This window comes from Entelurus aequoreus, linkage group LG23, assembly GCF_033978785.1.
Source record: "Entelurus aequoreus isolate RoL-2023_Sb linkage group LG23, RoL_Eaeq_v1.1, whole genome shotgun sequence".
Classification (NCBI taxonomy): domain Eukaryota; kingdom Metazoa; phylum Chordata; class Actinopteri; order Syngnathiformes; family Syngnathidae; genus Entelurus; species Entelurus aequoreus.
In genome coordinates this window covers 9,506,688-9,529,788 of record NC_084753.1, presented here as the reverse complement: position 1 = coordinate 9,529,788, position 23,101 = coordinate 9,506,688, and the positions used below count along the sequence as shown (strand labels likewise).

At 37.2% G+C, this 23,101-nt stretch overlaps 1 protein-coding gene across 1 annotated transcript in view; it reads right to left on the bottom strand.

Annotated features, from left to right (window-relative positions):
- The window catches only part of dglucy (D-glutamate cyclase), a 46,099-nt gene extending 24,017 nt beyond the window's left edge, over positions 1-22,082 (bottom strand). Inside the window, exons 1-9 of the mRNA XM_062034965.1 lie at positions 21,997-22,082; positions 20,123-20,195; positions 15,569-15,722; positions 12,946-13,011; positions 7,389-7,524; positions 7,137-7,281; positions 6,737-6,859; positions 4,529-4,762; positions 448-565 (exon numbers count right to left, since the gene is read on the bottom strand). Coding sequence (XP_061890949.1) covers positions 448-565; positions 4,529-4,762; positions 6,737-6,859; positions 7,137-7,281; positions 7,389-7,524; positions 12,946-13,011; positions 15,569-15,722; positions 20,123-20,186 — 1,040 coding nt within the window. The 5' untranslated portion in view covers positions 20,187-20,195; positions 21,997-22,082. The remainder of the gene's footprint in view (positions 1-447; positions 566-4,528; positions 4,763-6,736; positions 6,860-7,136; positions 7,282-7,388; positions 7,525-12,945; positions 13,012-15,568; positions 15,723-20,122; positions 20,196-21,996) is intronic.
- Positions 22,083-23,101: the final 1,019 nt, after the last annotated feature.

The following is a 23,101-nucleotide window of genomic DNA, read 5'->3' as shown; positions in this document are numbered from 1 at the left end:
GTGAATATTAACAACATATTTGACTTCTCAGAGCAGCTCCTCCATAGTTGCGTATCTTTTACAATCAAGCAAAACACAACAACAATGTAAGAACCAGCACAATATGAATGCAAAGTGTAATAAACATCTACAATATGATATATTATGAAGTAAAAATGTGTTCCTGACACATGTGTTTGGGGCTGGCTGCTCTGCTTAGTTCCTGTGATGTACATTACAGTAATAAGAACACTCAAAAGTGCAGATTTCAACCATTGAAATACTTTCTAGAGTTCAAGACTTAATCATTTAAAAACATCATAATGGCAAATACACTTTTCATGTTAAAGCTGTAAAATAATGATGTAGAACATCCTGCGGGCCAGATTGAGAATGTTAATGCGGGCCCTATTTTGCCCAGGTGTGGTCTAGATGGTGTAATGGGATGTTTTTGAAAGATGCATGTACCTGTGCATGTAGTGTGTGGGAAAGCCTGTTGTTATGGCAACAGATGAGGCATGGGAGAGTGCCAGACAGGAGCGGATAAGTTCATCTTGGATAAACAAAGCTTTGATTCCTCGTTGACCTGTTTTCAAAAAAAAAAAAGGTTAACAAAAGCAAACATTTACACGCCCATTCAGTCTCCAATTCACCTAACATGCATGCTTTTTGGAGGTAGCTTGAGTACCCGAAGAACACATGGAGAGGAGGTGTTTAGGGCACGTCCGACCGGTAGTAGACCACGGGGGCAGACCCAGGACACGTTGGAGAGACTATGTCTATCAGCTGGTCTGGGAACGCCTCAGGATTCCACAGAAAGACATGGACAAAGTAGCTAAGGAGAGGGAAGTCTGGGCTTCTCTGCTTAGGCTGCTGCCCCCGTGGCCCCACTTTGGATAAGCGTAAGAAGATAGATGGAAATATGTAAAAAATATATATACTGAATTTTTCAGACTATAAGGCACACTTAAAATCCTTTCATTTCCTGAAAACTCGACAGTGCGCCTTATAACCCGCTGCACCTAATGTACGCCATCATTCTGGTTGTGCTTACCGACCTCGAAGCTATTTTATTTGGTACATGGTGTAATGATAAGTGTGACCAGTAGATGGCAGTCACACATAAGAGATACATGTAGACTGCACTATGATGCCAATATGACTCAAGTAAACAACACCAACATTGTATATGTTCCATTGAAAATATAGAACATTACACACGGCACTCAAAAATCTATCAAAATGTTTTAGTATAACTTTGGTAAGCTATGAAGCCACACCACTTGATGGATTGTACTGTGCTTCAACATAGGAGTATTATTATGCTGTGTGTATAAGCTAAGACATATTATTTGCTGTTTTGTTTCACAATATTATGCAAAACCAACTTTTCTTACCATCTGATACCTGCTGATCTGTATTTGGGATCTGCATAAGCCCTGAAAATGTGCACGCGTCTGCCATTGTAGTCCGTACCGACACCGTAGTTGATAAGCTTCTTCTTTTTCTCTATTTTCTTGTTATGTGACATTCATCCTCCACTGTTGCCATTTCTAATATAAAGTAGTGTAAAGTTCTTACTTATATCTGTCAGTAAACTCACCATGAAAGCACTAAAACATACCGGTATAGTGACTTTACATTATTCACCCAAGGAACTTTACTTATTAGAGAGTTCCGGTCACGGGTGTTGTTGTTGCACTAGTGAGCCACGGATGAGGAGATGCTGCTCCGTTATTGATTGAAGTAAAGTGTGAATGTCATTAAAACAGTTAGTGCCATCTTTTGACACTTCTTCCACTCCCGTCCATGCACGCTACACCACTACAACAAAGATGACGCTGTCCAAGTGGAGGCACGTAAATAAGACGCATCCTGAAGAGACTGTCAGAAAGTGAGTTGAAGATGATGAGTAAAACCTCATCTATGCAACATTTTGAGCAAAGAACCAGCATTACATGTTATGTAGACCACAAGGAAGTCTTTTACATTTAGAAAATAATCATAATTAAAGCTGCAAGCAGCGATGGATGGGACCGACTTTGAGGGCTCATAAAATCCAAACCGGAGCAGTACTTAAAACTCTTTCATCAACTTTTAATCAGAAGGGTTCAATCTCTCTCCTGTGCTAGTTTGAAGCCGACACGACAAACGCGCTCAGAGGAGATAATGTTTGAAAAAAGGTGACTGTTTTTTGTTTTGAAGGTGGAATTGCAAACTTCCTGTTGATTTTTGCTGGGGGTTGTCAGTGTATGAAATGTAGGTCTAAGTGAGACCTACATAGAGGTTTTTGTTTCATGTCTCTACAGCATTCCTACTGGGAGTTACAGGCAGTTTTGCCTGTGTTTTCTTCCTAGGGGGCGCTAGAGCGCAATTTTGTGTTTTGGGGTTTGGTTTTTTGATTAGATCGCAATTTTCGCCAGCTCTGATGTGTGTGTCCAATTTGGTGAGTTTTGAAGCATGTTAAGGGGGTCAAATTAGAGCTCAAAGAGGCGGCGGTATAATAATAAAACCTTACAAATACAATAGGGTCCTCTGTCCCAAAGGGACTCTGTCCCTAATAATAAGACTCCTTTAATGTGCCCTTTATTACGGTGCACCTTTTGTATGAAAATAGACCCGAATAGACCCGCTCATCGGCAGTGCACCTTATGATCCGGTGCGCCCTATGGTCCAGAAAATACAGTACTTAAGAAAAGATTGTGGCGACTAGCGTTACAAAGGTATTTGCTAGTTTATGCTACATGCAAGGCTTGCATATGAAGTGATAGAAAATAAAGTTGATTACTGGCACAACATCACCTAGTTGCAGGTGGTTGAGTCTGCGTGTTTCCAGCTGAAATTTAATCATCAAATGTTTAAGCATTTTTTTCGCCCTGAGCATTTGAGCTCCATGCCGAGCAGCGAAAGGGAGTTTTAGTTTTTTGGTTTAGTTTTCTACTATCTGCGTGGGCACCAGTGCCATCATGGTACAATGTACAAACCCCGTTTCCATATGAGTTGGGAAATGGTGTTAGATGTAAATATAAACGGAATACAATGATTTGCAAATCCTTTTCAAGCCATATTCAGTTGAATATGCTACAAAGACAACATATTTCATGTTCAAACTCATAAACTTTGTGTTTTTTTGTTGCAAATAACAATTAACTTAGAATTTCATGGCTGCAACACGTGACAAAGTAGTTGGGAAAGGGCATGTTCACCACTGTGTTACATGGCCTTTCCTTTTAACAACACTCAGTAAAGGTTTGGGAAGTGAGGAAACTAATTGTTGAAGTTGGATTCTTTCCCATTCTTGCTTGATGTACAGCTTAAGTTGTTCAACAGTCCGGGGGTCTCCCTTCTGCTATTTTAGGCTTCATATTTTTCAATGGGAGACAGGTCTGGACTACAGGCAGGCCAGTCTAGTACCCGCACTCTTTTACTATGAAGCCACGTTGATGTAACACGTGGCTTGGCATTGTCTTGCTGAAATAAGCAGGGGCGTCCATGGTAACGTTGCTTGGATGGCAACATATGTTGCTCCAAAAGCTGTATGTACCTTTCAGCATTAATGGTGCCTTCACAGATGTGTAAGTTACCCATGTCTTGGCCACTAATACACCCCCATACCATCACACATGCTGCCTTTTACACTTTGCACCTATAACAATCCGGATGGTTCTTTTCCTCTTTGGTCCGGAGGACACCACGTCCACAGTTTCCGAAAACAATTTGAAATGTGGACTCGTCAGACCACAGAACACTTTTCCACTTTGCATCAGTCCATCTTAGATGAGCTCAGGCCCAGCGAAGCCGACGGCGTTTCTGGGTGTTGTTGATAAACGGTTTTCGCCTTGCATAGGAGAGTTTTAACTTGCACTTACAGATGTAGCGACCAACTGTAGTTACTGACAGTGGTTTTCTGAAGTGTTCCTGAGCCCATGTGGTGATATCCTTTACACACTGATGTGGCTTGTTGATGCAGTACAGCCTGAGGGATGGAAGGTCACGGGCTTAGCTGCTTACATGCAGTGATTTCTCCACATTCTCTCAACCCTTTGATGATATTACGGAGCGTAGATGGTGAAATCCCTCAATTCCTTACAATAGCTGCTTGAGAAAGGTTGTTCTTAAACTGTTCAACAATTTGCTCAGGCATTTGTTGACAAAGTGGTGACCCTCGCCCCATCCTTGTTTGTGAACGACTGAGCATTTCATGGAATCTACTTTTATACCCAATCATGGCACCCACCTGTTCCCAATTAGCCGGTTCACCTGTGGGATGTTCCAAATAAGTCTTTGATGAGCATTCCTCAACTTTATCACTCTTTTTTGCCACTTGTGCCAGGTTTTTTTGAAACATGTTGCAGCCATCAAATTCCAAATGAGCTAATATTTGCCAAAAGTAACAAAGTTTGTCAGTGTGAACATGAAATATCTTGTCTTTGCAGTCTATTCAATTGAATATAAGTTGAAAAGGATTTGTTGTATTCTCTTTTTATTTACCTTTTACACAACCTGACAACTTCACTGCTTTTGGGTTTTGTAATGTTACTGAACTTACCAGGATCTTCTCCAATGATTGCTTCCAACTTCCTGATCTTGGACACAGCCCTCTGTGATGCCAGACTATAGAACAATGGATTTGAGGATATCAGAAAGCAGAGTGGCGTCAGCTCCGGAGGAAGACTTGAGACTTCAGACCCCATGCTGTGAGGGGGAGGCCACATTGGGGAGCTTTCCTGGGCATCCGTCAAGTCCACGCTGCCTGGTGAGTGAGTGAATGCCAAAGAAGGCTCTGAAAATCAGAAACATGAGATTATTTTGATCAGTTTTTTAATGTTTTGCATCACAAACCAAGCAACTAGGCTTTTACTTCAGGAAGTATGCTGCACAAAACTCAAAGTGATGATGAATTCTTAGCACACAAAACTGAGAAGATCACCATTTGTTTTCATTTAATAATTAAAAATATTATAAACCAAATTTGCCTGAAATATAGTGTTTATTTTTCACTTTGGCCACTAAAAAGTGTCAGATGAGATACATGATATACTATTTACTGTACTTAATATAAGAATCCTACACCAGAACAAGTCAGTCTGCTGGCTTCACCCTGATGATGGATTCAGGTTATTTTCACTTATTATAACAAATACAAAATGTGTTACACAAAAATTAAAGCAACTAAACCTGAAATCAGGGTCCTTTCATTGAATAAAGACATATTTTTAGTTTCATTTTGTGCAGTTATACTGTAGCTGCGCTCAGAGGGTTCACTTGTAACAATCAATACACGTGAATATATTCAACTACTCCATCCTCTTTAGTGCCGCCCTAGTGGCTCCCTCAAGGATTTTTAGAAAAGGATTGAAAATGTAAAAAAATATATATTTAGTTTTAATATGGTTTCTGACACAAACCTTCCCAGTTGTTAGAACTACCACTGTTGAATATGTTTGTGTGTATGCTTCACTGATGACTTTTTGGTCAACATCCTTTTGTCCTACTCATTTTGGCGATTCTTGAACTCACCATAGTGTGGACTGTGACACAACAGTTTGTTTACATGTAAAATCTTCCACTCCTTTGTCTCATTTTGTCCAGTTTTATACTGTGTGTGGATGCACAAAGGTGAGCTTTGTTGATGTTATTGACTTGTTGGCGTGCTAATCAGGCATATTTGGTCAGTGCATGACTGCAAGCTAAGCAATGCTAACATGCTATTTAGGCTAGCTGTATGTACATATTGCATCATTATGCCTCCTTTGTAGGCATATTTGAGATGATTTAATTTTCTTTACTTATGTCCTCTGTGTATTTAATTTATATTTGCATGTTTCATGACACATTATTTGTATGTAATATTGGCTGCATTTCTCATAGTTGTTTGTGTGCCATGTTGTTCCAGACCACAGCAAACATTACCTAGTTTGCAAAGATTGTAATAAATCCATTAGAAGAAGACAGTTTCATTCCACTTGGACACACACATCTATACTTTTGGCCATTCTAAGTTAGTCATTTCCAGGAGTTATCTCACCTTCTGAGTAGCCTCTAATTTACTAATGTTTTCTAATGTTGTAAAAATGTGTAGAATAAATATTACATTTCAACATTTCTGTCAACCAAGATTTGCTTCAGCCTGCGACACAGTCATTTTGATAGTAGGCTAATATAGCTAATATAGACACTTACATCATCTGTTGTCTTCATTGTAACACTTATATAAGACTTTTAAAGTCATTTTGATAGTAGGCTAATATAGCTAATATAGACACTTACATCACGTGTTGCCTTCTTAATAACACTTATATAAGACTTTTAAAGTCATTTTGATAGTAGGCTAATATAGCTAATATAGACACTTACATCATGTGTTGTCTTCATTATAACACTTATATAAGACTTTTAATTTTTTGCGGCTCCAGACAGATTTGTTTTTTTGTATTTTTGGTCAAGTATGGCTCTTTCAACATTTTGTGTTGCCGACCTCTGTACTAGACCAACATGCACTCGTATTTTCGTTTTACAAACTTATTCATGACAGTGTTTGTTTTTGACATTTGTCTATTTAAGTGCGTGTAGTTTGAATTGACCTCTGTTTTTTTACCAAAAAAATAAATCAATTAGTTTGGTTGAGCTTCCAGCTGATGTTCTTCTGGTTGAAAGATGCAGACTTTATAGTACAATGATAGTGTTGGTTATCAGTTACCATAGCAACACACATGCCGACATATGAATGTAAGTGTTGTACTTAAGTGACACTGACTGCTGCTGATTATTGCTTCCTCAGCTGTCACACCACAGGCCCAGAAGACGGGGATATCCGCAGGCTGCAACTCAACTGGATCTCCATAATCTGGTCTGGATAGATCCTGTATGCCAAGCAAATCTGAACATGCAAAGTACATATATTTGATCTCCATAATCTGGTCTGGATAGATCCTGTATGCCAAGCAAATCTGAACATGCAAAGTACATATATTTGATCTCCATAATCTGGTCTGGATAGATCCTGTTTGCCAAGCAAATCTGAACATGCAGAGTACATATATTTGATCTCCATAATCTGGTCTGGATAGATCCTGTATGCCAAGCAAATCTGAACATGTAAAGTACATATATTTCTAACAATATATCCTATTATCTTAAAAAAGTGTTATTTCTACCCGCATCCCCGATGTGCACAGGGGCTCCATGTGGGTTATGGTGCGTGCCTTGGACCGCTGCCTGGAGCGTAGCCTCTGGTATTGGACACATGGACACCACAAGAGGGCAGCTGAAAACACCGGCTTGAATACAGGGAACTGCAGTCTGGACAAAGACGTGTCATCACCATAAAGGATAGGACCTTTTTTATTTGTAAGCGCTTACAAAGAAGCAAATGTGAAGCAGTACAGAACATGTGTTCCATGCCATACCTTGTACATGCTGACCTTCCTGACTCCGGCTAGAGCTTTCTTCAGGCCGGCCTCAAAGCCAAAGCTAGAGCCCAGATAGAAACACACCATGTCTGACCACTTGACTTGACGCCCAGGTGACTGCTGTGATGCACTCCTACAAACAATTACAATCCATTCAAACAATTACGCTGGTACCTCGGGATAGAAGCACTTCACCTTCTGACTTTTCCGGGAAACATGCTGTGTCCCGGCTAATAGTTATGCCTCAGGTTTGCAAGCAAAGATTCGGGTTGCAGGCCTCTCCACCGCTAGTTGCTGTAGCGAATGCTACAATTTACCTCGTAAGATTTGACCAAAACATTCAGTCTTGCTCGCAAGCACTGGCTTACATCAGGCCTGGGCAATTATTTTGACCAAATTTAGAGGAAAAAAATGTGTCTGTAGGCCGGTATATCTATGTTTAGGAACACTAATACAAAACCTCACAATAATGTCGGATTGAATGCTAAAAACTTTATGACAGACCACCTTAAACAGAATGGAATTTTACATTTTTTTACTGAATGAAACACCCAGAATGTACATGAAAATAAAGAATGTTACAATATTAACTATAAAAGATAAAACACTGAATATTGACAACATATGAACATCACACCTCCTCTCCATACACATATTTTACAATCAACTAAAATGCAACAAACACAGTGAAATATGAACATGAAGGGTAAAAATAAACCCACCTACAATCTGATATATGTGATCACTAAGCTTTAGAACTTTGTTGTGAAAATCTCCTTCCACGTCTGTCCCTGACACCCACATTTCAGGCTCTGGAAACACTCTGTGGAAACACTCCACACCCACACTGCTTGGTGCCTCGTCTGACCTGCTGTCACTTACATTACCATAGTAACTAATTACATGACCATGGTAACTCATTATATGACCATAATAACTCATTAGATGACCATAGTAACTAATTACATGACTATAGTAACTCATTAGATGACCATAGTAACTATTTAGATGACCATAGTAACTAATTAGATGACCATAGTAACTAATTAGATGACCATAGTAACTAATTACACGACCATAGTAACTAATTAGATGACCATAGTAACTAATTACATGACCATAGTAACTAATTAGATGACCATAGTAACTAATTACATGACCATAGTAACTAATTAGATGACCATAGTAACTATTTACATTACCATAGTAACTAGCCTAGTGGTTAGAGTGCCCGCCCTGAGATGGGTAGGTTGTGAGTTCAAATCCCGGCCGGGTCATACCAAAGACTATAAAAATGGGAGCCATTACCTCCCTGCTTGGTACTCAGCATCAAGGGTTGGAATTGGGGGTTAAATCACCAAAAAATTATTCCCGGGCGCGGCTACGCTGCTGCCCACTGCTCCCCTCACCTCCCAGGGGGTGATCAAGGGGATGGGTCAAATGCAGAGGACAAATTTCACCACACCTAGTGTGTGTGTGACAATCATTGGTACTTTAACTTTAACTTAATTACATGAGCATATTAACTAGTATATCATGCAGAAGCACAGACTCCAAGCATGTAAAGACTTAGTATTGTCATGTCTGTGTGATCATGTTTTGTTTTAGTCATGTTCGGTTTTGTTTTTGGACTCCTTGTGCACTTTTGTTTGTGTTGTCACCATAGTAACCCCTTAGTTTTCACCTGTCATGTCACGCACCTGTTTCACGTTTAGAGTCACGCACCTGTTTTCACTGATCATGTCACTATTTAAGCCTGTCTGTTTCTGTTGTTCGTCCTGGCGACATCCTCTATCATTTCATACCATGCTTCATCTATCTATCCATCCATGCTACTGCTACCCACGAGATTAATGTCTATTATAGTTTATTCTTCATGCCATGCCAAGTAAGTTTTTGTTATTCTTCATAGTTTTTTGCCTTTGTGCATGTCTTTTGTTTTCATAGTCAAGTTTTGTACTTCCGCCCTTGTGCGCGCCTTTTGTTTATTCCTTTTTATGGTCATTATATTAAATCATGTTCCCACCTCCAAGCCACGTCCGGTCCAAATCATTTGCACCTCGGGAGAACAAACCACGCCAAAGTCCAAGCCTTGACAAGTATAGTTGAAGGTCATTATAAAACATGAGTGCACATCCTAATGGCAGCTACACTTTACATCTTAAACATCTAAAACAATTATTTGGGAATGTCCGGCGGGCCAGATTGAAAAGCTTAACGGGCCGCATGTGGCCCCCGGTCCTTAGTTTGCCCAGCGAAAGATGGACATCACTTTGTTTTTACAACAGTCTGTAAAAGTAAATGTAAAAGACTGTGCCAAGAAGATGATGTTCATTTAAGGGGCTGTTTGTGATTGTGTTTTTCACAATGACTAAGTGTTAATGAATAAAAGGATTGGTGTTTAAGGTGGTCAGTCACCCGGACCGCGTGCACACATACGTACAAAAACAGTCCAAGAGAAGCAACGAAGAATTTGCAGTCATGTTGTTGTTATGATAGAATATAACAGCTGGCTTCATGGTGTGCTAACAACAACTTGGTTCTTAACACTAACAAAACCAAAGAACTAATTGTAGACTTCCGCAGGAAAGGGCAGAACAAACACCCTCCACTTTTTATTATTAATAATAATCTGGTAGAAAGGGTCAAGCATTTCAAATTGTTAGGGGTGAACATAAGAGAAGATCTATGCTGGGACATTAACACTGCTTCTACAGTCGGAAAGGCCCAACAACATCTTTTTTTTTGAGGAAACTAAAATGCGCAAACATTCCGCAGAAATCAATGGTTAACTTTTACAACTGTGCCATCAGCAGTGTCCTCACTTACGCATTTTTAGTGTGGTTTGCTAGCTGCACTAAAGCCAACCAACAGGCCCTCCAGCGAGTGGTTAAAGCGGCGGGGAAAATGACATGGACGATACTCCCAGAGATGAGTGCCATGTACACAACTCGCTGCCTAAAGCGAGTACACAACATCCTGAAGGACAGATACCAGCCAGCACATGGCCTCTTCAACCTGCTACCCTCTGGAAGAAGGTGTAGATGGATTCGCGCCAGGACCAGCAGAATGTCTCACAGTCTGTATCCCCAGGCTGTGAGACTGCTAAATGAACAGCCTGCTCCTTTGCATCTTATTACCTCACTCTTCACCACCTCAATAATTGTGCTGTGGACATTGTATTGCTGCAACATCAACGTAACACCCATCAGACATCTAACTGTTCCCACCCCCACACCCCGTCTATTCGCCATCTTCCTGACAATGCTAAACTGTAAACTATGGTCAACCTGCACTTCAATGCACTTTCTATGCCGCTGGATAAAGCTCAAACAAAATCTCGTTGACATGTATGACTTAAGTGTTATTATAACAATGACAATAAAGGAATTGATTGATTGATACTTCCAATGATTAACCCTTTAAAATGCTTGCTATCTCAGAAACATGTCTCCATACTAAAAAACAGTATAAACATAAACAGAACCGACAACAACGGAGGATGAGGAGCTGTGTACGTGATGAAGAACCTGAACTACAAAGTGGTAAAAAAACATGTCATTTGCTATTGATGCAAATTACATCAATAGCAAACTCCCCCTGAGGCCTTCAGTGATGTCCTACTTAGTCCGACTTCAATAAATACCTGTGAAAATGCCATCATTTATGTGGCCACATGACCGGGGCTGGAGAAGTACTATACAGAAACACTGCTGGCCATTCAATCACCTCCACTTGTCACTAGTCTACAAAACGGGCTACTTTCTGGCACATTTAAAAATCAATAAAAGTGCATCAGAGGTGGTACTGTCAAAACTAAAATCATTGTAAAAAACATATTGAATGTGACAAAATATATTTGAAGTGACAATATGCTGGCGTATAAGCCATTGGTACTGCTGGTAGTTGGTTGATGCCAGTGGAAGTGGCGGGCAAACTATTTCACAGCCGGGACAGCTTAACTCGTTTCTGGGGTGGGCCGACCTCCTTTCACAAGATCTAGTTGCTCTTTAAACATCCTTCTTGAAAATGCCCTTGCAAATATATATCTGCCACCTAATCAACGTTTTGCTCTGCTTCTTTGTTGGTTAAAAAAGTGAGTGCCGCTTATTTCTCCGCTGGCCGGGTATGGCTCCGGTGCCCCTTTCTGCTTTCCTAAATCCCAACTTGTGATTGGATACTTGGGAGTGACAAGTGAGTATCCAATCACAGTCACATTCAACGTAAGGCTACCTAGATGGGCTACTGTCAACAACTGATGATCTGATCGCAACTGTCTATCAACTGTATGTCCTCCGTTTGTTAAACTGCACAGCCGCCGCTAATGTTGGTTCAGAAGGCTTCTGGCAGAATTCATACAACGCTGGCAACTAATTAGCTGAATTCTGATTGGATAAAAGCTCTAACTTAAAAACAGCAACACTGGAGCCTAATATGACATGAAGAGAATATGATAAAAACTTTTATATATGTATGGAAAGTCAATCAAAAAATAAAATGAACTTTTATCAATTTATGATGACGATTTATGTTAGGCCATCAGAGAAGGCACACCGCTGCTTAGAATGTAGAACCATTGAAATACGTCATGAAAAAACCCTAAATGTATTGATCAGGTGTTTATATAAGAAGTCCTAATTGAAGTGTTGAAATGTTGGAGGACTGGATTGTTTATATAAGAAGTCCTAATTGAAGTGTTGAAATGTTGCAGGATTGGATTGTTTATATAAGAAGTCCTAATTGAAGTGTTGAAATGTTGCAGGATTGGATTGTTTATATAAGAAGTCCTAATTGAAGTGTTGAAATGTTGCAGGATTGGATTGTTTATATAAGAAGTCCTAATTGAAGTGTTGAAATGTTGGAGGACTGGATTGTTTATATAAGAAGTCCTAATTGAAGTGTTGAAATGTTGCAGGATTGGATTGTTTATATAAGAAGTCCTAATTGAAGTGTTGAAATGTTGCAGGATTGGATTGTTTATATAAGAAGTCCTAATTGAAGTGTTGAAATGTTGCAGGATTGGATTGTTTATATAAGAAGTCCTAATTGAAGTGTTGAAATGTTGGAGGACTGGATTGTTTATATAAGAAGTCCTAATTGAAGTGTTGAAATGTTGCAGGATTGGATTGTTTATATAAGAAGTCCTAATTGAAGTGTTGAAATGTTGCAGGATTGGATTGTTTATATAAGAAGTCCTAATTGAAGTGTTGAAATGTTGCAGGATTGGATTGTTTATATAAGAAGTCCTAATTGAAGTGTTGAAATTTTGCAGGATTGGATTGTTTATATAAGAAGTCCTAATTGAAGTGCTGAAATGTTGCAGGATTGGATTGTTTATATAAGAAGTCCTAATTGAAGTGTTGAAATGTTGGAGGACTGGATTGTTTATATAAGAAGTCCTAAATGAAGTGCTGAAATGTTGCAGGATTGGATTGTTTATATAAGAAGTCCTAATTGAAGTGCTGAAATGTTGCAGGATTGGATTGTTTATATAAGAAGTCCTAATTGAAGTGTTGATGTGTTGCAGGACTGGATTGAGGCAGGTAATATTTACCTGGCTGAAGCACTGGACTTCTGCAGGCTGGAGACATGTTCCACCACAACACCGTCTTGATACATTCTGTATTGTGAAGATGGAGACACAGAAGAAGTCATCTATCACACCTAGACAAGCATGCTTATTACAGTGTTATTAAGATCTTTCTATTCATGCCTACTGCTCTATGTTTCCTCTTTTTTGCTGGTGTTATTTTATTAAATGTTATTTCTCCAATGTGCTGCGGGGCCAAAACAACAAACTAGCCGCAGGACCGAATGACCTCTGCACCATGATGGTCCTCTTCAAGGTTCCGTGTGTGACTTGACTTGGACTTTCAGCTTATTAAGCCTGTTAGCTTCACAAGGCAAATGAACTTTGGTGATTGACAGGAAGAGTGCAATTATTGCAGGTGAAATCAATCAGTCAGCCTGAAGCATTTACAGTATGTGGCCTTTAGCTGGAGTTGTACACCCGTCACTACATCTTATACTGTACACAAGACTACTATTAGACAGACTACTATTACACAAGACTACTATTATACAGACTACTATTAGACAGAGTGTTATTATACAGACTACTATTATACAGAGTATTATAATACAGAGTGTTATTATACAGAGTGTTATTATACAGTGTTATTATACAGAGTACTATTATACAGAATGTTATTATACAGACTACTATTATACAGAGTATTATAATACAGAGTGTTATTATACAGTGTTATTATACAGAGTACTATTATACAGAGTGTTATTATACAGAGTATTATTATACAGACTACTATTATACAGAGTGTTATTATACAGACTACTATTATACAGAGTATTATAATACAGAGTGTTATTATACAGTGTTATTATACAGAGTACTATTATACAGAGTGTTATTATACAGAGTATTATTATACAGACTACTATTATACAGAGTGTTATTATACAGACTACTATTATACAGAGTATTATTATACAGTGTTATTATACAGAGTACTATTATACAAAGTATTATTATACAGAGTGTTATTATACAGAGTATTATTATACAGAGTGTTATTATACAGAGTATTATTATACAGACTACTATTATACAGAGTATTATTATACAGAGTGTTATTACACAGAGTGTTATTATACAGAGTACTATTATATAGAGTGTTATTATACAGTGTTATTATACAGAGTATTATTATACAGAGTTATTATACAGAGTGTAATTATACAGAGTATTATTAAACTGTATAATACCGGTATACAAGTACTGGTATTTGTATAGTACCGTTATAGATTGACTAGTTAAGTTAAAGATAAAGTAGCAATGATTGTTACACACACTCTGTGTGGCGAAATGATTCTCTGCATTTGACCTTGGTACTTTATTAGTAGCAGTGTAGCGTACAATCCTATGCAGAACAAAATGGATTTTAAAACACGACAACAACTAAGAATCAAAATATGGAAGGTCATTTGCAGTTCTATTTATAATTAAAATGTTACTTTTAATCACTCCCACAGCGGCCATTGCAAGAAACTATGCAAATGAGGCGATGATGTCATCTAGCGACTTTTAGGACAGCCAATAGCTACTTTCCGTGCGGAGGAGTTGGGGATGGGTATGGTTTACATTTCCAATACAATCTAATCCCCTTTATTGATATCACACTGTTAACAACACAACTGTCTCCAGAGTGATGCACATAAAAAAGAATGCAAAGTAATCAAATTACAAGCTTTTCAAATGAAAATGAAAATGTTGACCAATATGACAATGGGTGTCAAAGTCACTTTAGATCAGGGGCCACATGGAGGAAGATCTGTGCACACGGACTATTAAAATCATGGCATTAAAAGTAAAAAAATAAAGACAACTTTGCATTATTTTCTTTGTCTTACTTCGGCCAAAAATAGAACAAACACATTCTGGAAATATTACAATTAAAATATAGAAAAAAATACCGTCTGCCGTAAAGTTTAGATCCCTGGGACCCCATTTTGAAGATTCCTAGCGCCAACACTGCTGGAGTATTGGTGCGTGCGGGCGGCTGTGGTTCTAAGACTAATCAAATATCATCCCGGGGGCCATAGATCATTCACTTGCGTGCCGGATCTGGCCCGCGGACCTTGACTTTAACACCCCTGCAATATGAGGACCAAATCTGTCATTTTGACACAGTACTGGTGCTAAAATCTTGCCCGAACCAATACTTAAAAAATTCTAAACAAAAAGAAACAAAAAAACATATTTGTGACATTCAAACTGAACATATTTGGATCATCTGAATGAAATAACTAAATAATACATTCAAAAATAGGAAATGAACAACATCAATTAGTCAAACTTATTGCAGTGGATAGAGAAAACCTGCAAACGTGTTTGTGTTGAAATGTTGACACCCATAATTCCAGGGGTTCTTGAATGCACCTCGTAACTGTCATTGGTGCATAATAAGGAAGTGCTGTGTTGTTGTAGTTGCTAGTCCAGCGCTGTGTTACGAGGCCTCAAAAAGGATAAATATTGTCTTCATATTGAAAATACTTTGTAGTTTCTTCTCATCAGACAAGATTTGGGTGTAACACATGGAATGTTTTGACCGCACTGAACAGCTGCGCTTCATCAATAGCAAGAAAGAAAGTGTTACCTGATGACATCATCTTTAGCCAGAGGTGGGCATGAGTTGTCCCCCCACTGTCTGCGGTCCAGGAGTGGCAAAGGAGCAGGATTACTGTGACAGAACGCTTCAAAGTCATCGGCCAAATGTTTAGGGAGGATGACTAGGTGGGCCTGCCGGTACCCTGAAACACAGTTCATACACCACACATCAGCCACGGCCATATGGATACTTATTCATTCATTATGGAGCAAGACAGCCCCCAGCTTTTATTTTCATTTACGGGATCCCAAAAGGGATTTCTCAATTGAATTTGCAGCTGATGGAGAGATGAAAAGTAGAGTGAGTAGTCCTGGTGAACAACATCATTAGTAGCTAACCACTTAACACCATCAGGTCTGGAACAGGGAGGAGGAATCTTTAGAGGGGAAATACACTTTAGTTTCTTATCCTTCACAATCCTTATGTAACACATGCATTCTTTTAATGCATTCTAACTAGTAAATAAATGTCAGCAAGTCGCTCTATTCATTCAAGCCCCTCCATTAAGGTTTTATGTACACGCTGTAAGTATATATGTCATGTAGTAACATTCATAATAACATGTAATATATACATGATGTAAGTATATGTCATGTAGTAACATTCATAATAACATGTAATATATACATGATGTAAGTATATATGTCATGTAGTAACATTCATAATAACATGTAATATATACATGATGTAAGTATATATGTCATGTAGTAACATTCATAATAACATGTCATATATACATGATGTAAGTATATATGTCATGTAGTAACATTCATAATAACATGTAATATATACATGATGTAAGTATATATGTCATGTAGTAACATTCATAATAACATGTAATATATACATGATGTAAGTATATATGTCATGTAGTAACATTCATAATAACATGTAATATATACATGATGTAAGTATATATGTCATGTAGTAACATTCATAATAACATGTAATATATACATGATGTAAGTATATATGTCATGTAGTAACATTCATAATAACATGTAATATATACATGATGTAAGTATATATGTCATGTAGTAACATTCATAATAACATGTCATATATACATGATGTAAGTATATATGTCATGTAGAAACATTCATAATAACATGTAATATATACATGATGTAAGTATATATGTCATGTAGTAACATTCATAATAACATGTAATATATGCATGATGTAAGTATATATGTCATGTAGTAACATTCATAATAACATGTCATATATACATGATGTAAGTATATGTCATGTAGTAACATTCATAATAACATGTAATATATACATGATGTAAGTATTCATGTCATGTAGTAACATTCATAATAACATGTAATATATACATGATGTAAGTATATATGTCATGTAGTAACATTCATAATAACATGTCATATATACATGATGTAAGTATATGTCATGTAGTAACATTCATAATAACATGTAATATATACATGATGTAAGTATATATGTCATGTAGTAACATTCATAATAACATGTAATATATACATGATGTAAGTATATATGTCATGTAGTAACATTCATAATAACATGTAATATATACATGATGTAAGTATATATGTCATGTAACATTCATAATAACATGTAATATATACATGATGTAAGTATATATGTCATGTAGTAACATTCATAATAACATGTCATATATACATGATGTAAGTATATATGTCATGTAGTAACATTCATAATAACATGTAATATATACATGATGTAAGTATATATGTCATGTAGTAACATTCATAATAACATGTAATATATACATGATGTAAGTATATATGTCATGTAACATTCATAATAACATGTAATATATACATGATGTAAGTATATATGTCATGTAGTAACATTCATAATAACATGTAATATATACATGATGTAAGTATATATGTCATGTAGTAACATTCATAATAACATGTCATATATACATGATGTAAGTATATATGTCATGTAGTAACATTCATAATAACATGTAATATATACATGATGTAAGTATATATGTCATGTAGTAACATTCATAATAACATGTAATATATACATGATGTAAGTATATATGTCATGTAGTACCATTCATAATAACATGTAATATATACATGATGTAAGTATATATGTAGTATCTAGTAACATTCATAATAACATGTAATATATACATGATGTAAGTATATATGTCATGTAGTAACATTCATAATAACATGTAATATATACATGATGTAAGTATATATGTCATGTAGTAACATTCATAATAACATGTAATATATACATGATGTAAGTATATATGTAGTATCTAGTAACATTCATAATAACATGTAATATATACATGATGTAAGTATATATGTCATGTAGTAACATTCATAATAACATGTAATATTTACATATTTTGATCATTTTAACCGTTGTGTCCTTGGGCAAGACACTTCACCCTTGCTCCTGATGGGTGCTGGTTAGCGCCTTGCATGGCAGCTCCCGCCATCAGTGTGTGAATGTGTGTGTGAATGTGTGTGTGAATGTGGAAATAGTGTCAAAGCGCTTTGAGTACCTTGAAGGTAGAAAAGCGCTATACAAGTATAACCCATTTATCATTTATTCATAACCATACGGCAGCGCATTAATTTCACAAACGCATCACAAGGTTTGTTTTTTCTTTCAACGACATCACTGATTATTACTCACTGCAGACTTCATGAGATACAACATCACCTACTGCACAAGGTCTGCTCTCCCTGGGAGGCCGACTAATAAAATGTTGATATACTCCCGTTTAGATGAGGAATGACTCATATTTCTCACAAAGAAGGAAACGTCTTCATGTTGCAACATATCTGTCTGAGACTCAATGTTATAAGTAATAATGATAATAATACATTTGGATGATGATTTGAGGATTTACTTTGAAGAAGAGAAGTAAATATGTCATGTTCAGTAAGTGACTCCAGTCGGTAAAAAGAATCCCGTTAACCATCAAGAGTGCTGTGAGGTTGACTTCCTCATTGTTTGGAGTCTCTCAGAAGATACTCACTCATGCAGAAGATACTCACTCATGCAGAAGATACTAACTCATGCAGAAGATACTCACTCATGCAGAAGATACTAACTCATGCAGAAGATACTCACTCATGCAGAAGATACTAACTCATGCAGAAGATACTAACTCATGCAGAAGATACTCACTCATGCAGAAGATACTAACTCATGCAGAATATACTCACTCATGCAGAAGATACTAACTCATGCAGAAGATACTCACTCATGCAGAAGATACTAACTCATGCAGAAGATACTAACTCATGCAGAATATACTAACTCATGCAGAAGATACTAACTCATGCAGAATATACTAACTCATGCAGAAGATACTAACTCATGCAGAAGATACTCACTCATGCAGAAGATACTAACTCATGCAGAATATACTCACTCATGCAGAAGATACTCACTCATGCAGAAGATACTCACTCATGCAGAAGATACTAACTCATGCAGAATATACTCACTCATGCAGAAGATACTAACTCATGCAGAAGATACTCACTCATGCAGAAGATACTAACTCATGCAGAATATACTCACTCATGCAGAAGATACTAACTCATGCAGAAGATACTAACTCATGCAGAAGATACTAACTCATGCAGAATATACTCACTCATGCAGAAGATACTAACTCATGCAGAAGATACTCACTCATGCAGAAGATACTAACTCCTGCAGAAGATACTAACTCCTGCAGAAGATACTAACTCATGCAGAATATACTAACTCATGCAGAAGATACTAACTCATGCAGAAGATACTAACTCATGCAGAAGATACTAACTCATGCAGAATATACTCACTCGTGCAGAAGATACTCACTCGTGCAGAATATACTCACTCATGCAGAATATACTCACTTATGCAGAAGATACTAACTCATGCAGAAGATACTAACTCCTGCAGAAGATACTAACTCATGCAGAAGATACTAACTCATGCAGAAGATACTAACTCATGCAGAAGATACTCACTCATGCAGAAGATACTAACTCATGCAGAATATACTCACTCATGCAGAAGATACTAACTCATGCAGAAGATACTAACTCATGCAGAAGATACTCACTCATGCAGAAGATACTCACTCATGCAGAAGATACTCACTCATGCAAAAGATACTCACTCATGCAGAAGATACTAACTCATGCAGAAGATACTCACTCATGCAGAAGATACTAACTCGTGCAGAAGATACTCACTCGTGCAGAAGATACTCACTCATGCAGAAGATACTAACTCATGCAGAAGATACTCACTCATGCAGAAGATACTAACTCATGCAGAAGATACTCACTTATGCAGAAGATACTAACTCATGCAGAAGATACTCACTCATGCAGAAGATACTAACTCATGCAGAAGATACTCACTCATGCAGAAGATACTAACTCATGCAGAAGATACTCACTTATGCAGAAGATACTAACTCATGCAGAAGATACTAACTCATGCAGAAGATACTAACTCATGCAGAATATACTAACTCATGCTGTGTTTTACCTTTGCTGCAGTTACTGCTGAAGTATCTCAGGCCAAGACTTGCTCCTTTGACAGCAGTCAGCATGATTCACTGCTACACAAGAACACAATCATTTTGAATCCAGAAGATACTAACTCCTGCAGAAGATACTAACTCATGCAGAAGATACTAACTCATGCAGAAGATACAAACTCATGCAGAATATATTAACTCATGCAGAATATACTAACTCCTGCAGAAGATACTAACTCATGCAGAAGATACAAACTCATGCAGAATATACTAACTCCTGCAGAATATATCAACTCATGCAGAATATACTAACTCCTGCAGAAGATACTAACTCATGCAGAAGATACTAACTCATGCAGAATATACTAACTCCTGCAGAAGATACTAACTCATGCAGAAGATATTCACTCATGCAGAAGATACAAACTCATGCAGAATATATTAACTCATGCAGAATATACTAACTCCTGCAGAAGATACTAACTCATGCAGAAGATATTCACTCATGCAGAAGATATTCACTCATGCAGAAGATACTCACTCATGCAGAAGATACTCACTCATGCAGAAGATACTAACTCATGCAGAAGAAGGAAAAAACAGTGCCTTGTGACAGAATTAAAGTCAAATGTATTGACAAAAGTATTTTTGGGCTCCTCCCACCTCCAAAGACATGCACCTGGGGATAGGCCCCTCCCACCTCCAAAGACATGCACCTGGGGATAGGCCCCTCCCACCTCCAAAGACATGCACCTGGGGATAGGCCCCTCCCACCTCCAAAGACATGTACCTGGGGATAGGCCCCTCCCACCTCCAAAGACATGCACCTGGGGATAGGTTGATTGGCAACACTAAATGGTCCCTAGTGTGTGAATGTTGTCTATCTGTGTTGGCCCTGTGATGAGGTGGTGCCTTGTCCAGGGTGTACCCCGCCTTCCGCCCGAATGCAGCTGCTCTAGCACCCCCTGCGACCCCGAACGGGACAAGCGATAGAAAATGGATGGATGGCGTATATATATATATATATATAAATAAAGATATTTACAGTAATATATATATATATATATATATATATATATATATATATATATATATATATATATATATATATATATATATATATATATATATATATATACAAACCCCGTTTCCATATGAGTTGGGAAATTGTGTTAGATGTAAATATAAACGGAATACAATGATTTGCAAATCCTTTTCAACCCATATTCAATTGAATATGCTACAAAGACAACATATTTGATGTTCAAACTCATAAACTTTTTTTTTTTTGCAAATAATAATTAACTTAGAATTTCCTGGCTGCAACACGTGCCAACGTAGTTGGTGTAGTTAGCTATATGTATATAGCTATATAAAGATATATACAGTACAGGTATATATGTGTATAAAGGTATATACAGTATAGGTATTTATATACCTGTATATATACATACACCTATATATGTATATATACATACATAGGTATATAAAGATATATACAGTATAGGTATATAAAGGACCAGTCTCACTAGCGCCCCTAGTGGTAGGGACCACCAGGACAGAATGATGATTTTACTTCATTCCATTGTGCTGCATATCTTCAAGGTTGAAACTGGCAGGTGAGATTGAAAAAGAAACAACAAATGGATTATAAATTGTGTATTACTAAGCACGTCACGCTGCCGGTGAATACACAACTTATGATTTGCTTCTTATAACAAATGCATTGCGTTTTAAAGGAACTTGGAATGTGTTGCTACTGCGTCACCGTGACTATATTCTACACACGTGCATCCATGAAGAAACAGGTAGTGTCACACCTGGCGTGTCATTAGAAACAGGTAATGTCACACCTGGCGTGTCATTAGACCAAGATACTTACTGGAATATGTCAACAAAGTTGCAGCACCGGAAATTACTGTTTTTCTTCTTCGCGGTGATTTAAAGGCGGTTGCAAACTACGTCAGTGCAACAGCGCCACTCCCAGGATGTCAATGATTTTATTTTTTTTTATTTTTTTTATATACGGTATATAAACTTAGACAAACTTTATTGATCCACTAGGAAATTATTATTATTTTTCCAAAGCAAAAGTGTCACCCTGTGCTGTATACATTACCCTCACATCAAGCTATGGACAGCCGTAAGTGTCTACATTTTGCTTTATATTTATTATTTTACTTATTTTTTGTCTGGTTTTGTATTTGTTTTGTATCATCCCGTGAGGTATATATTATTTTTTTTGTTCGGTTTGTACTTCATGAAGTTTTGCACTTGTTTTTTTTGGTGTGTTTTTTGTTTGTTTTCATTATATTTGGATGTATTTGTTTGGTTTGTATGCTTGTGAATCTGGGCTGGCCATTAACTACTTTATTATGTTGAAGGGGGGCAGGAAATATAAGATTTTCTTCATCCTGTTCCTTCTCAAGCATAGGTGTGTAAATATGTGCTTTGTTGCTAAAGTTTAATTGTCTATTGATCAAAAATGCACATCAATTAAGGAGATAAATTTAAAAAAACCAAAAAAAAAACCATCAAGCAATCACTCCATTTCCCCCTTGTGGTGACGTCATCTGTCAGCACCGCCTGCACTTTTTAACATGACACATATTTTTTGTCGAAGACCTTCGATGCCGCTTTAACGATTATTTTTATTCGTTCTGTCTTGTTTTTTGTCTGTTCTGCACAGTTGACGATGTATGCTACAAATATGACAATTGTATCTGTACTTGGTTGCTGTAATTGCTGACTCTTGTGTCGTGTCCGCTTGGTTGCTGTCACAGTTACATTTTCCTCTTTATATCTGCATGTGTCATATTTCGCTCTACTTTCATTCACAATCTTGCTTTATATCACTTCCTTTCGAAAAATTACTTTAAGGTTCATTGCTGCTTCTTTTTCTTCTTATTATTTAAAAATGTTTTTATTTTTATTTTTTGGAATTTTATAAATCTTTAATTATATCTTCTTCTTCTTCGTATACGTTC